Source organism: Eleutherodactylus coqui, chromosome 1, assembly GCF_035609145.1.
Source record: "Eleutherodactylus coqui strain aEleCoq1 chromosome 1, aEleCoq1.hap1, whole genome shotgun sequence".
NCBI lineage: Eukaryota > Metazoa > Chordata > Amphibia > Anura > Eleutherodactylidae > Eleutherodactylus > Eleutherodactylus coqui.
The window spans coordinates 161,830,495-161,846,084 of NC_089837.1; the positions used below are offsets into that span (position 1 = coordinate 161,830,495).

General features: G+C 42.8%; 1 protein-coding gene across 3 annotated transcripts in view; it reads left to right on the plus strand.

Annotated features, from left to right (window-relative positions):
* The window catches only part of PDE6D (phosphodiesterase 6D), a 75,491-nt gene extending 70,576 nt beyond the window's left edge, over positions 1–4,915 (plus strand). For all 3 annotated transcript variants that reach the window (XM_066602675.1, XM_066602692.1, XM_066602684.1), the window contains exon 6: positions 1,858–4,915. In XM_066602675.1, coding sequence (XP_066458772.1) covers positions 1,858–1,939 — 82 coding nt within the window. In that variant the 3' untranslated portion in view covers positions 1,940–4,915. The remainder of the gene's footprint in view (positions 1–1,857) is intronic.
* The last annotated feature ends 10,675 nt before the right edge of the window (positions 4,916–15,590 follow it).

A 15,590-nucleotide genomic window follows, 5' to 3' on the forward strand; every position in this document is an offset into this window, starting at 1 on the left:
TGTGGACAGCTTCCATTGAAGTCAATAGAAGCCGTCTGACCCGTGGGCCTTCCACTATCCTCATTACAGAAAGGTTGCGGGAGCTGCATCATCTCCTGGCGATGGCGCAGGATAATCTGTACTGCACATGTGTGCCGGTGGGCCAGCTGGCACGTCCATGGCACAGATTCTGAAGGCTGCAGATGGTGCGCTGGGGTCACCGGCTGGGCACTTTGTCAGATTCTGCTGCGGGATCCTGAATGCGGAATACGACTTGGCTGTGTGCAGGCAGCATCTTGGGCTACAAGATAGGATTTCCTTGGCTGTCCCTGGCTGCATCCAATTCTGTGTAGGCACTGAGCAGTGAAGATGGTGCCTAATAAGCATCAGACAGGAGGCTGCACTGCAGGGAAGTGGCTGCAATACACAAAGGAGACCTCCAGAGTGTCACAGCCAGGTGAGGGAGCAGGGATGGAAAAATGTATTTTCGCTATAGTGGCCCTTTACACGTTCAATTACTATTCAGCACTTGTGCAAAAGGGGATGCAGCCCAAGAATTTACAGAGGCAGTATTAGTCCAACTAACTAATCTCAAGAAATTTACTACGTGGACCCCTTCAACTAATAATCTTAAAAAATACCTTTTATTACAATTAATTAAAAAAGAGGAAGAACAAACACACATATACTAGATAAATAAAGAGAAAAAACTAGACTAAATTGATGCCACTCAATTCGACAGATGAAGACCAAGTGCGCTGAATGAAGATGGTCTATCCAGCTATTGCATATCGTTGGTCTACAAAAGTGACTAATTAATCTGAAATATATCACGATTGGTTACACAGATGTCATTTTGGTGGATGCAGCCCAAGACCTCTAAAAAGGTGGTCATGTGGGTAAATCTTGTGTCCCATGGACATAGAGACTACTATTCTACAATGTTTTCATAGCTCGCACATGGGTAGCAGTGGACCTTTCATTGCAGAGCTTAAGCTATAAATATAGTTTTATCATCACAACCTACGGTTTGTGACCTTTTATAAAATGTTCCTATACAGTGGCCAAAGCCTTTAAGAGTGTATTGTCCATTGCTGTATTAATTTTGAAAATTGTATTCCAGCAGCGAGTCTCTACTATGGAAACATTAGGGTAGTGTAAACTTAATGTTTTTAAAATATTAAGGGCCACATTTCAAAATCTAATTTAGTGACTTTTACACAAGAAATTATTGGCTTTTTTCATAAATTTGTAGTCCTTCAGATCCCAGAAGACTACTAAAAATAATCTGATTATAGTTATAGTTTAATGGTACGAATAGTAGGAAAAAATACAATGTCCATGGAAAATAGATTAAAAACAACAAAAAGATGAATCCTAGTTAATCCCGGTTATTAAGGTGTGTCCACTTGGCTTTAAGCAGGGAAAAAAATCATTCCTAACCCAAGTGGTGATCAAGCAAAGAATTTATAAATGTAACTAACCTTCTGTATTAGGTTTCTAGTAACTATATCTTTCCAGAAGTCCATTTACTGAATCTTCCAGCAACCAGTTTTTGAAGTAGCCCATTCCTCTGCTCTTACAGTAAAGAAGCCTTTTGGACATTAAACCTTTACTATTCTGATGTAAAACATGTCCTCATGTCTTTGAGCAGATCAACGTGAAGCTGAGAACAATCACAAAGTGTAGCTATGAATAAGAGAAATCCATAAAGAGAAAGAAATGTAGTAAACCAAAACTAATTCATGCTTTCCTTTGCCAAACCGTGGGGTGATAGTTCACGTTCTAGATATATTTGTGAATGTGATCTGTATAGTGATATACTGTATCTGTGCTGCAAGAGAAACTTAACAGTCTTTTTCTTTCTTCCATTTCTAGTGGTAACGTCATTATAGAAACCAAGTTCTACGATGCTGAGCTTCTTGTCAGTACATCGAGGGTCAGGCTCTTCTATGTTTGAAAAATAAGGAGTCACTTGATTGTTTTCTTTTTTACCCACCTCCATTCTCTTTCTAATCTACATTTATTCTCTTCCGGGGAAGGAAATAAACATTTGTCGGGTGCTATGGACTTGAACACGTTATGGGACTGTGCCCATGTTTCCAAACACAGAGGCGTGGGCTCACCATGCAGCACATTGCACATGACCCTGTCCTCACTTGGAGCAGAATCCATCTTATTCAGCTATTGTCATTGACTTCTGCATCCTCCACTACTATTTCAGATTCTCCACAATAGACTGCTATACTGCATGGTCTCTTTTTTTTTAAGTGTAGTATTACACTGTACATTGTACTAATATTATGTAGTATGATTGTCTCCCTGGCAAGCAATTGGTTAGGCCACTGTAAGCTCAGGTACCTCTGAATTCACTTAATGAAACCTCAAGCTGCACAATGTATACATCTATCGTTATCTTGTCCTAAAACAAATGTTAACGTTTCATTGCACTTATTGTACAATTCATACTACACAATCGGAGAGACTGTGGAGCACGTGGCTGGAAAAAAATGACCTCTCCCGTTCGGAGCTTGAAATGTTTTTAGAACATTTATTGCTCCTCTACCTCTACACATTGATGAAGGGGAACAACATTGTTCTAGTCTGTGTGAGAGACCTGCCCAGAATGCATCATGGTCCTAAAGTGGCTCCTAATCCTATAATTATACATGGACATTGATTGCAACTATATGTATAGTCTTATTCAAGCATGGGCGAAGTCTCATATGTACAGGTATATACGTTTAGACCAACATTGTTCATAACTCTTTCAGTATTAAGACTTGGGTCTCAAAGCCACTAACCATTTTCCCATACAAAAAAATGAAATTGGTCCCTCAATTATTGCTAAGATCTTACAGTGGCTTTCCATTATTACCAGGGAAAAACTGTCAGATTTTACAGTGAGTACCCCCTTTCCCCACCCACCTTACCATAATTGTGCCCCCCACTGAATTGCTTTTTGTACTTTAGATAGTCAATTGAGTTACAATATAATAGTCAAATTCCATTTCTAGTTTAAATATATATCTAATTTAAGTTCTTCTACTTTATTTATTGCAGACACATACCTCCTTTTTATACCATTTAAGGCCATTCTTATCATAGGTAAGGTAGCGGCTGTGGAACTAATGCATTATCATCAAGGCTGTATTAACAGACGAGCCGATCTCAAATTACAAGAACCTCATTTAACTGGACAAACAAAAAATTTAGCATACCAGTGGCATTCATTTTTTTCACTTTGGTCATTAAATACAAGTTTCCAAGGTGCACTGTACACTAAAGGACTATAACATAAAGTGTGCATGTTACTGGATTGTACAGGAAATATTACAAAGAGACACGCCCCTTCTGACATCACTTCCTACTCTGCAGCCATTGGCTACCAGATTTGCCCATCTTATGCTCTCTGCAAATAATATCTGAGAGATCTCTTTCAGATAATTCTTCTGCATCTAAAATGAAGCAAAGGGATGCGAGGTGCAGGTCTGGCCAATAGCTGCACAGCAGACATTTTATTACCACCTGTACTGTTAGGGACTAGAGATGAGCGAGCATAGTCGCTAAGGACAATTGCTCGAGCGAGCATTGTCCTTAGCGAGTACCTGCCTGCTCGGAAGAAAAGGTTTGGGTGCCAGCGCAGGTGAGCGGTAAGTTGCGGGAGTGAGCAGGGGGAGCGGGGGGGAGAGAGGGAGATCTTCCCTCCGTTCTCCCCTGCTCTCCCCCGCCGCTCCCCGCCCCCCGCCGGCACCCGAACCTTTTCTCTAGCATTTGTCCTTAGCGAGTATGCTCGCTCATCTCTATTAGGGACCTATACTGAATGGCCCTGGTATATAACGTCACCCTTATACATGTTCCACTTTAAATAGTTTTTTTACAGGTAAACACTGGGGCTTATTAGCTATTGAAAACTCAAGCTTTCTGTTGCAAATTGTACCAGAAAACTGTCAAACATGCTTCACGCCACATTTACTATGTGTTTTAGACTCTTTTGAAAGAAACAAAGGGGTGTTTCTACATAGAAAAGGGTGCGTAGCCTAAACGTGCCACAGTGCACCCAAAAAACGGCACCATTTTTGTCAGAAACTTAGCTTACTAAAATGTGGTATAAAGTTAGACCAGGCAGTCTTAAAAATCTGATAGATTTATCAATCAGCAGAGCTATGGTGCTAAATCTGGTGCATTGTAAGACTGTCTTGTCTGTTCGCACTGTCTAATTATTAGACAGTATTAGTAAATAGCTCCCACTGTATACATTACATTATGTGCAGATTCAAACTTCACTGATCTTCTGCTTATTTTGTTTCTCCAAAAAACTTATAGTGGAGATGAATTGGGCAGAAGTGTCTGCCCACCCAGGCATGGAAAAGTGATGTGGAGCAATTTTCCATTTTCTGGAGGCGTTCTAAATGATGCTTTCTGGAGAGCATTAGTCAGTCACAATACCTTGGAGTACTAATTTATGGTCTGTGGAAATAAAACGACACGCAGTCTTTCTAAACAGGTGTTTTTCTGTAAGTCCTGGGAAGCTTCATATTTTTTTCAGGAGCCATACATCTGTAAAGGTCTGTCTACATGGGAAGTACAGGAGGTTTTTTTTAATGTTCTTGATTGATGTCTTGTTTTCTGGCTGCACTGTTTTAGCATCCAGGTCATTCCATTGATTGCTGGACCAAACATAGACTCGTTAAGGCATAATGTTGCCTAAACTTTGTGAAACAAAGAATGCATTGTATGCCGAGTGAGAACAGATACACACAGGAAATCACACGTATATTTGAGTGACTTTTAATTGCAATAGATTAATCCAAGGGTTTTCTCATAGTCATTTTATAGCATTAAACATAAAGAGAAATGTAAAAAGGAGTCATATATGTATGTTAGGATAAAGGGGTTTAATAAAGATCTTTGTCTGGAGACTCTCTGTAAACAACTTACCTCCATTCTATTCTGTATATGAGTTATAGATTTGGTTGTATTCAGTTGCCCACATAGCCATTGCTGATCACTACAAAAATTTGTATACACTTTGGTGGACAGACATATCAATAATGTTGCAGGACAAAGTTCTGGCTCTATGTAAAAACTGTCATTATAAGCAATATATTTGTGACGCGTTTATTAAAATGTCTCTCAGCTCATGATAAATGTCTCTATTAATCAGACTTTAACAGGATGTAGACTCGGTGTATGCTCTGATCTGTCATTCAGGGGCATCACTTTTCAAGGTCAAAATGATACTTTTGAGATATTGCTAGACTAAATCTTTTGCCCAGCTGTGACTAATGGTGGCCATATACATTAGTCTAAAATTGATCAAATTGGACAACTTCAACTAAATTGATGGGGAGAAATTTTAACAATGAATGATCATATTGGTCAAATGATGACAGACCATGATCATACTGTATGGAAAGAAATCGGCAGTGTTTGAAAGGGATTGTTCGCCTCTAAATAATTGATAACCTATCTTCAGGACAGGTCATCAATGTCTGATTAGCAAAAGCAGGTTAGTTCTGCAGAAAGAGAACAGCTGGATTTTCTATCCGAAAATGGTGACTCTTGATGATATTAATGAACACTTGATTTTTCATGTTTCGTTTAAATTGATGGGAGTGTACATTAGGGTGGCCCAAAAAACTCAACTTTCAACTACAAGGCAAGACACCCTCTATTTTTTTTTCCTTTTAGCAAACCTTTATTTGGGGCAGAGTTTCAGGTTCTTATGTTTATGACAAGCTTGTGCTCAAAGACCATGAATTTTCAAACTTTTTACTAATGACGAAGAAGAAAATCAACCGTTGCTTCAAGTCATGGAAGCAAATCGCAAGGCTGTTCCAACACAGATTACCAAGAAGTCTGCTGTCCAGTCCTTAAGCGCTGACTGACAAGTATCTGTGTTGTAGTTTTGACTATTTTCATATATTTGGAGGTATTGTTGTAGGAACAGTACCAATGTGTAGATTGTCAGGATAAATGCCATTGTCAATACTACAGTGTGTATGGAGCTGTCTGCTTTCAACTCCATGCACTGACACAACGGCCTGTCAAACAGCTGATTGGTGAGAAATCCCTGCGATCAGTTATTGATGACTTTTCCTATGGATAGGGCATCACTCATTTAGAGCTGAACAAACCTCTTTAAAATGTTTATCTGATACTTTAATGTATAGGGTACAGTCAGCTGTTACACAAACATCTGAGAAAGAACAGTCCAATAGCAAAAGACCATTTTTGTTCAGTGAAGGATTGTTTGTCTTCACCCTGTATCATATTAAACATATATGGCCAGTCTAAACGACTGTAATGGTGAACATGGACTAAACTATGTGTGCGTCTGCGAAATGATGATTCATCAGGTGATTGAATGTTCAATAGTTGTTGAGCCGTCCACTTGCTTCTATCTAAAGTGTATGGTAACCTTAACAAACCAATAACATCTTGAAAGACAAAATGCAAATCCTTCGGCATATTCAAGTCTGTTTCTTTTAGTTTATCCTAATAATGCTACATCTACACAATGGCTTTTGGTTGTGACAGGGCTCATAAGACCACAGATCGCTGTGCAGTCCTGTGACCTCACACTTGCATTAAGGTCAATGGGGTTTGCAATGCGAGTCACAAGTTGACATGGGCACGACCCACAGGTTGCAAGTAATATACTTGGATTTTTTTTGTGAGTCATGTAGTGGCAAACTGTAACTCGCACTGCAACCTTATTGACTTGTGAGTGAAAGGTCTGAAGGCCACAGAGCAATCTTTGATCATGTGACCCCTGTCATGGCCAAGTCTCTGTGTAGCCTTAGCATAAATATTATGCTAATTCATTTAATTATATTTCCTTTATAGGAGATTAGAGCTCAAGTTTTCAGAAGTCTACATTTTGAATTTCTTTTTACATAACCATACAGTTAAATGATAAATGTCTGCTCCAGTAGATGGAGCTGATGATTAAGTTTATAATACAAACTGCAACACCGTAAGTTTAAATGCTGACCCTAGTGGGGCTCCGTACAGCCAGAGTTTATCATTTTCAAGGCTATGAACACCTTTGCACTGATTTTTTTTTTTCTTCCAAAGTATAAGACCCCACTTATACTGAAAGATGATAGCTCAAAAATTGGTCAAATTACAGCTTAAGTGACAGTTTTGAGCGATCGTCTTTGCATAGCCTATAGTTGCTAGTTAGCTACTAAAGAGCTATACAGTCAGAGTGGGACACTGCAGTTATCGCTTGGCAAACAATACAGCTATTTTGCATAAGCAAACAGCTACATTGTTCTCTGTGCTTACAGCTCGTGGTCCCCTGTGAACTACCAGTGGGACACTAGCTGAAAAAATCTTATCAGCGCTGCCGACTGTAATAACAGCCTGCACCGCTGATAAGAGTTTATTGCTCAATACAAAACTAGAATTATGCGAGGAACAAGTCGTGCACAAAAACTGCATGATGTCCGTGCAGTTAAGGCGCAACGGTTATCGCTCAGAAGATGGCTTTGAGCGAATTTTGAGCGAGAATCGTTGTGTCTAAATGGGCTTTAAAACTTTACAACTGTCCTAATGGTCTAGATTTAAAACATTTCATACCCTTATCCTGCTGCACTGTCTGTCTATTTCCATCACTCAGCTGTTTGTCCTGCTGGTTCTGAAAGATTCAACAAAGCTCCTCTCCTGGTTATGTTATATCCGTCTGCTTTTCTCCTTTCTTCTCAGTCTTGGAATAAATTCAGATGTCGTGAATTCTCTTTGGATTTGCGTTGTTAAAATCTGCAGCAGATCACAGTACGAGGCAAACAGATGAGATTTTACAAATATCATGAATATTTTTTACATGGACAAACAAGCATGCAAATATTGAAGAATCGTTGCCAAATTTTGTGTGGATTCTACGACTTTAAATGTAATGGATATACAACCTGTGGTGAATCCACCGCAAAATCCACATCTAACACATGATTTTTCTGCAAATTTGCAAGAGATTAGAGGTGGTAGGCGTAGTAGAAATTTTCCAGTGCCCGTGAATTGATCCTTAGAGAATATTATACGCTGCAGATCAGAATGGGGAGAGGAGGGAAGAATCCAAGTCTTCAAGGAGGGCAGATCATGGAGGCCTGTATAGAGGAAAGCACACACACAAAGTAGTCTAATACTGGCATCAACGAAGGGACAAAACGTTTCAATAAAGACTTATGAAAGACCCTGTGAACCCTCCATGTAGCTGGCAAGTCCAGTTCATAGGCAAGAGGATTCACTACACGTGTGACAACAAAGGGACCCACATAACGCGGCGCCAGCTTAAAGGACGGGACTTTTATTTTGAGATTTTTAGAAGACAGGTATACCTTCTGCCCTACGCTGTAAGGTCCAGACACGAATAGATTCCTCTTACCACGCAACTGCATAAGAGCCCCCGTTGCTTCCAAGTTTTTCTGTACTTCTGTCCATACTCCTTGCAGCGTATCTGTGGTGATGTCAGCTGCAGGGCAGACAGACGGAGTAGGAATCGCTGTAAGAAAGCGAGGATGCTACCCGTATACACAAAAAAATGGAGACACCCCAGTGGAAGAACAAGTGCGGTTGTTCAGCGCAAACTCTGCCAACAGCAGGAACTCTGCCCACTGATGAGCCCTCTCGCTAGCAAACAACCGTAGATATTGCACTAAATCTTGGTTCTTCCGCTCAGTCTGAGCATTGGTTTGGGGGTGGAATGCTGACGAGAAGGAAAACGACGTTCCTAAGTTTCTGCAGAAGACTTGCCAAAACTGCGCAACTAACTGAACCCCGCAATCAGATACAATGTTTTCAGGCACCCCATGTAGGCGAGTGATTTCTTTTACAAAAATCCTAGAAAATTCTATTGCCGAAGGTAGTTTCTTTAACGCCACAAAATGAGCCATCTTCGAGAATTGATCAACAACCAGATTCCGGTTGGTCGGTGATAAAATCTACCGATACCTGCGACCACGGGCGCGAAGGTACCGGTATCGGTCTCAGAGGCCCCTCTGGAGGACACTGCTCACATTTATTGCGTGCACATACAGAGCATCTCTTAACAAAGTTGCGGATCTCCTGAGCCATGTCTGGCCACCAGAAGTGTCTGGAACAAAGATCCAGAGTCCCCTGTACACCCGGATGGCCTGCGAAAACCGAAGAGTGAGATTCTTCAATGACTCTGAGGCATAATGTCTCTGGCACAAACCATTTGCCCTCCGGTACCCCCGAAGGAGCGTCCTGCTGACAGTTCTGTAGTTGGGGGACGAGGTTGGTTTCTACAGCTGCTACCACCACCCCAGGTGCCAAGATATTCTCAAGAGTAACTGTCTCACTTTCCGGCGACTCGAAACTTCATGACAGGGCATCCGCCTTCACATTCTTTTCTCCTGGAATATAAGTCACGACGAAATTAAACCTGGCGAAAAACAACGCCCACCTGGCTTAAAGAGCGGTGAGTCATTTAGCATTGGCAAGATACACCAAGTTTTTGTGATCGGTATACACGGTAATGGGGTGTCTAGCTCCCGCAAGATGGTGCCGCCACTCTTCAAGGGCCAATTGATCGCCAGCAACTCACGGTTACCCACGTCATAGTTACGTTCTGCCGAGCTAAACTTCAGTGAAAAGAACGCACACGGGCAATACGCGGATCTCCCACTGACTTTCTGAGACAACAAAGCTCCTGCTCCTACCTCAGACGCATCTACCTCAATAAAAAATGGCCGCCGCGCGTCTGGCTGTACTAACACCGGGGCAGCAGTAAATGCTCTTTTTAGATGACTAAAAGCCTCTAGGGCCTCAGACGACCATCTCACCAAGTTGACCTCTTTCTTAGTAAGATCGGTCAAGGGTTGAACAATAACTGAGTAATACTTAATGAACTTTCGGTAGAAATTTGTGAAACCCACAAACCGCTGGAGAGCCTTAAGGTTATCTGGTCTGACCCATTGAGAGATTGCAGCTACTTTATCAGACTCCATGTGAATCTCCGTGGGTGAAATCACATAGCCCAGGAAAGATACTTGTTTGGTACTAAATATACATTTCTCTAACTTGACAAACAGTTGATACTCGCGCAAACGGGTCAGAACCAACCTCAAGTGCCGCACATGTGAATTCCAGTCTGGGGAGTACACTAGAATGTCATCAAGATATATGACCAGAAACACCCCCAAAAAGTCGTGGAAGACCGCGTTCATGAAACCCTGAAACACAGCTGGGGCGTTAAAGTCCGAAGGGCATAACCAGACATTCAAAATGTCATAACGGGGTGTTGAACACAGTCTTCCATTCATCTCCTTCTCGAATGCGAATTAAATTGTAAGCCCCCCTTAAGTCCAGTTTGGAAAACCAATGGGCCCCCACCACCTGACCCAACAAGTCCGGAATCAGAGGTAAGGAGCACTGGTTCTTCACTGTAATTTTATTCCAAGCCCGATAGTCCACACAAGGCCTCAATGTCCCATCCTTTTTCTCTACAAAGAAGAGACCAGGATGACTGGATATGTCGTTTGGCCAGAGACTCTGAGATATAGGACTTAAGGGCTTCATGCTCACGCCCTGACAAATTGAAAATGGCTCCCTTAGGGATGGGACTGTTGGGGATCAAATCAATACCACAGTCCAACTCCCTATGGGGAGGCAAAGTCTCAGACAGTTTCTGGAAATTTGGAAATCAGACAAATACTCCAGGACAAACACGGTATCTGCTGAGCACAGGGATATGGTAGTTAAGTGAGTATGACAAGACGACCCCCAATGTGTCAATTCCCGGGTGGACCAATCAAATTGGGGGTTGTGCTGTGCCAACCATGGCATACCAAGCACTATATCAACAGACATCCTTTCCATAACCAGGAAGGACAGATTGTCAGAATGGAGAACACCCACAGTGAACTGAAGAATGGGAGTTCTCCATTGGACAACACCTGCGGATAAAGGAGTTGAATCAATACTGGTAAAGTGTATGGGGGACTTTAGCGTGGAGAATTATCAGGGGTCGGACAAAATTTAAATTAATCAGATTGGTGGCAGCACCCGAATCAATAAAGGCTTGACCGGACCGAAAAAAATCCCAGAAGCCAACCCGACAAGGCACCAACAACTTAGGGAGTACCTGTGATCCTAAGCGATTCTCCCGACAATCGCCTAGGATCTGTAGTTTTCCGCCGGTTCGGACTGATGTTGCAGTTGCCTCGGTGGACAGGTTCCCACCCGATGTCTGGCTTCCCCATAGTAGAGACAAAGACGGTGTGTCATCCAGAACCGTCGCCGTTCCTTGGGACTTAACTGGTCCACTGCCATAGGCTGGGCTCCAGGAGATGGCATGGGAGAAGTAGGAGCAGGTCTATAGGACTCCCTAGTTTTACAGGCCTGTCGTTCCTTTTGTCTAAATCTCAACCTCCTGTCAGCTTTTACTGCCAATTCCATCGCCTCACTAAGTGTTGTGGGAGCGGGATGGGAAATAAGTAGATCCTTGACAGCATCAGAAAGGCCCAACAAAAACACATCTTTGAGGACGCTATCGTTTCAGGAGGTTTCAACATTATACTGTCTAAACTTAGAGCAATAGTCGTCAGCACATTGCTGCCCCTGACGTAACGCCATGAGATGGGATACTGCTAACCCCACCCGGCCCGGCTCATCAAAAAAACCTCCCAGTTCCCGAAAAAACGAATCAACAGACTGCAGGCAAGCCGAACTCTCGGGCAAGGAGTAGGCCCATGTCTGGGGGGGACCCCGCAGAAGGGACATAATCCCACCTTCTGGGACTCTGAACTGGAGAATCCGGGCCGCATCTGGAAATACAGTCTGAAAAACAAAGAAATTACCCTGTTTCCCTGAAAATAAGACATACCTGGAAAATAAGACATAGCATAATTTTCCAGAATTTTTGAGGATCCAAATGATTTTTCTGGCTTTTTGAGGATGCTTGAAATATAAGCCCTACTCTAAAATTAAGCCCTGCTAACAGTTAATTAAAAATGTCAATTTAAATAGTGTCCAGGCAGCTATACATGTAAAAAAGTTAAACCTTTTTGAACAAAAATTAATATAAGACACTGTCTTGTTTTCAGGGAAACACGGTACTTCTCTCCCCGGAAAACACCTCAGGGAGAGGACACTTAGGCTCAGGGCTGGGAGGTTCGGCAGAAACATACACATTCTGCCACTGCTCCAGGGCCGCCATATGACCGGACAGGTCTTGGACCACGCCCGCCAAACCCTGCAACCGACTTGCGAGGTTGGAGAGCAAACAACAAACCCCGCTGGGCAATTTTAAGGAACAGTTATTATGTTACAGTAATCTACCCGGGATACGCCAGCCCGGGTTGCCCTGGATCTTACCCGCAGTCCCTGTCCCTGTCTACTTGCCTCCACTCCTGGCTAACCCCAGGTGGGCAACTGGGTGGCAGTCCCTACGCTATCTAGGGACTGAGAAGGAGCGCTGGCGTACCAAGATGAAATGGGTAGACTACGACAGGACAGGCAGATGTAAAAGAACCAAACACGACGCAATACTGATAGTACCGAGGCAGATGGAACAACCTGGCAGATGGTAACAGAATAGCAGACAAGCTGACAAGGCAGGAGACCAACAGATGCAGACTAGCTAGCAACCTGAGGAAACCAATTAATGGCAGTGAATGCACCTCACTGCCAGCCTTATAAACAGAATTCTCCACCCAGGGGCGGCGAGAGGTAGGGGAGAGGTAGGCACCATCTCCCAGCAGGATCCAGTATGCAGGAGCTCATGCACGGATCCGCAAATCACACGCGCGGCGCTGTCCGGACCCACGAGCACGCGCACCGCGCTGACCAACCATCCGCGCCCCCGACAGCCAGACAACAAGCCGGGGGGATGCGCCCCAACCGCGGGACCCCGCGCCCTGACTGCGGGACCCCGTGCGCAGCCTCTGCCGCATGGTAACATAACCTCTGCATCTACCTCAGAAAGCTAAAGACCATAAATATACAATCAGTAATATCCTTCATTACAACTGTGTGGCAGCAGCCGCTGCTCGCCACCGGTAACTTTGATAGAAGCCTTCCCACAACCGCCAACCCCCGGTGAAAAGCCTGGTGGTACAGTCGGTACTGCTGTATCTCCACCAGAAGGATGGGTGGAGCCATAGGTGTACACATGGGTTGCCCGCTGTGAGGCTAAGGAAATGGATGAAGCTTCTAATTAGCTGCCGGAGACACACCCTCACTAAAGTGCCAATAGGCGCTGTGCCGACCACTGAAACCCATAAGCACAGAAGGGAAGGCTGCGAGACCGGGGATGCCGGGGACTGTGACATTGGGGACAAGAAGTGAGATCAGAGCCCCCTTCAACCCCCCGGAACCGACGAGACTGCAAGTGAAGCAGGCAGTGCACCGCCAACCACACTTACAGTGCCCATGCCAGCACAGCCAGTGCTGAGGACAGGGATAGCAGCCACAGTGACTCTGCGGCTGATGATAGTGAGAGTGCAGCAGGGAGTGCGCTGGAGGCCACACTGAGAGTGGACACATGGGCACAGCCAGCGCTGACTCCATCAGGAGTGCTGGCAGGGCATGTGCGGGCACAACACTACCAGCAGCGGGGTCGCCAGGGCACAAGCAGCGGGTTCGCCAGCGCATCAGCAGCAGCGCTGACCATCACCAGCTGTGGACATCACCTAGCTATTCCCTCTATTTGACAGCGGCCAACCTAGTTTCGGTGGAGACAAGATACAACATTACCGGTACAGTCCATGTAATCTCATCATGTATGAAGTTCTGGTGACTGAGCTCTGACGACCCTTTAAGAACGGAAAGGCAAGCAATTCATAGGGGTCACCATGAGATCACATCTGAATTATTCAGATAGAAATTAATAACTAAGCAAAATAATACTAGCTGATTTATATATACTGGGGGGGCTAGTTACATATTGAATAACCAGGGTGTCTCTTTAACCCCTTAAAGGGAATGTGTCATCAGAAAATGACCTAGTTATATAAATCAAATTTTTGTGTTAAACATAGTAAACAATTGTTGGTGATTTCATAAAGAAAATTGTTCACAATCTATTTTTTTTTTAAACTTAAAATCCTGCATTTTTCATACTGACCACAAAGCCTTATAATAGTCGGATACTTCCTGATTTGCAGCAGTCATCTCATTAACATAAAAGGCAGGATTACACTGAAAGGTAACACCTACTGTACATGTAGATACAAGATCCACCATTCACAATATGTGATTATCTATGACTATCAACTCCCCTCCTTTCAAAATGACCTCTACACAGATCATAAAAACATGTCTAGAACAGTCTCCAATACAAGTCAATGGGTCGCCTCCTGTTTATTGTGTGAATGGCCGATGAAGCTGCTGTAAAGCTTATCTTCAAAATACTGTTAAATGAAAGCAGCTCTCACAGTCATGTTAGACAACAGAATAATAAATTCTACAATCTGAAAACAAAAACAGATTATGTTTAATTACGTTAGAAGAATACATTTAACAAAAAAAGTTTAACTTTTGACTGCGGGGTACTTAACGCAAGAGAAAATAAACTTAGATCGTGTTGATGGTGCAAGCTCAACTTTTGATCCTGCAGTGGGAGCAGGCTGTTACTGATAGCTGGCTCCTGCTGCAACAGTGAAGTTACATAAGGACAGCGATCCCCGCTGTTAATCCCCATAGATCGAGGCATGTAAAATGTTTACAGAGGGAGCACACTTCCTCTGTAATGTCATCGGATTCACGTGATGTAATCGCAGAGAGCTGATGGATTGCCATGGCAACATGAACCCAGATACTGGTGTCCCAGCTAGCCGTTGCTTATGATTGCTATTGTAAGCGATAAGGCATTGCAGTAAAGACGTCCTACGATACATTATCATAGCGATCAGAGCTGCTATGGTTCAGGTCCCCTATAGGGACATAAAGACTATAATAAAAAAAAATATATGTGTAAAAAAAAAAAAAAAAAAACCTTTTATGCGCATTTTCCCTATTTGTATACATGTTTCCCTATTTGTAAGACATGTTTGGCATCAGCATATCCGTAACAATCTGTACAAGACACTATTTATCCTGCACAGCAAAAAACGTAAAAAAAAAAAATTGAGAACAAAATGCTTATTTTGTTAGTTTTGGCTCTCAAAAACCACAATAAAAGTGCTGAAAAAGCCAAATGTACCCCAAAATGGTACCAATGTAAACTAAAGCTCTTCACCCAAAAGTCAAGCCCTCACAGCGCTCCGACCACGAAAAATTAAAAAGGTTATGGGACTTTGAATGCAGCGATTTAAAAACAATAATAATTAAAAAATGGGGTTTTATTGTGCAAAAGTGGTAAAACATAAAATTATAATATTTTTGTAACTGTATCATGTAATTTATGCTATATGATTTAACGCTGTGAAAAAAAGACAAACAATGGCAGAATGGCTGTGTTTTCTCTTCCTGTTATGAAAAAAAAAAAAATAAAAGTTTTAGAATACCTTACGTGCACCTAAAAATGGTACCAATGAAAACTGTTCCGCCAGTTCGGCATGTGAAAAACAAACCCTAGTATGGCTGTGTCAACGGAAAAATAAAGTTTATGGCTTTTGAAAAGTAAAGATGACAATCCCCCA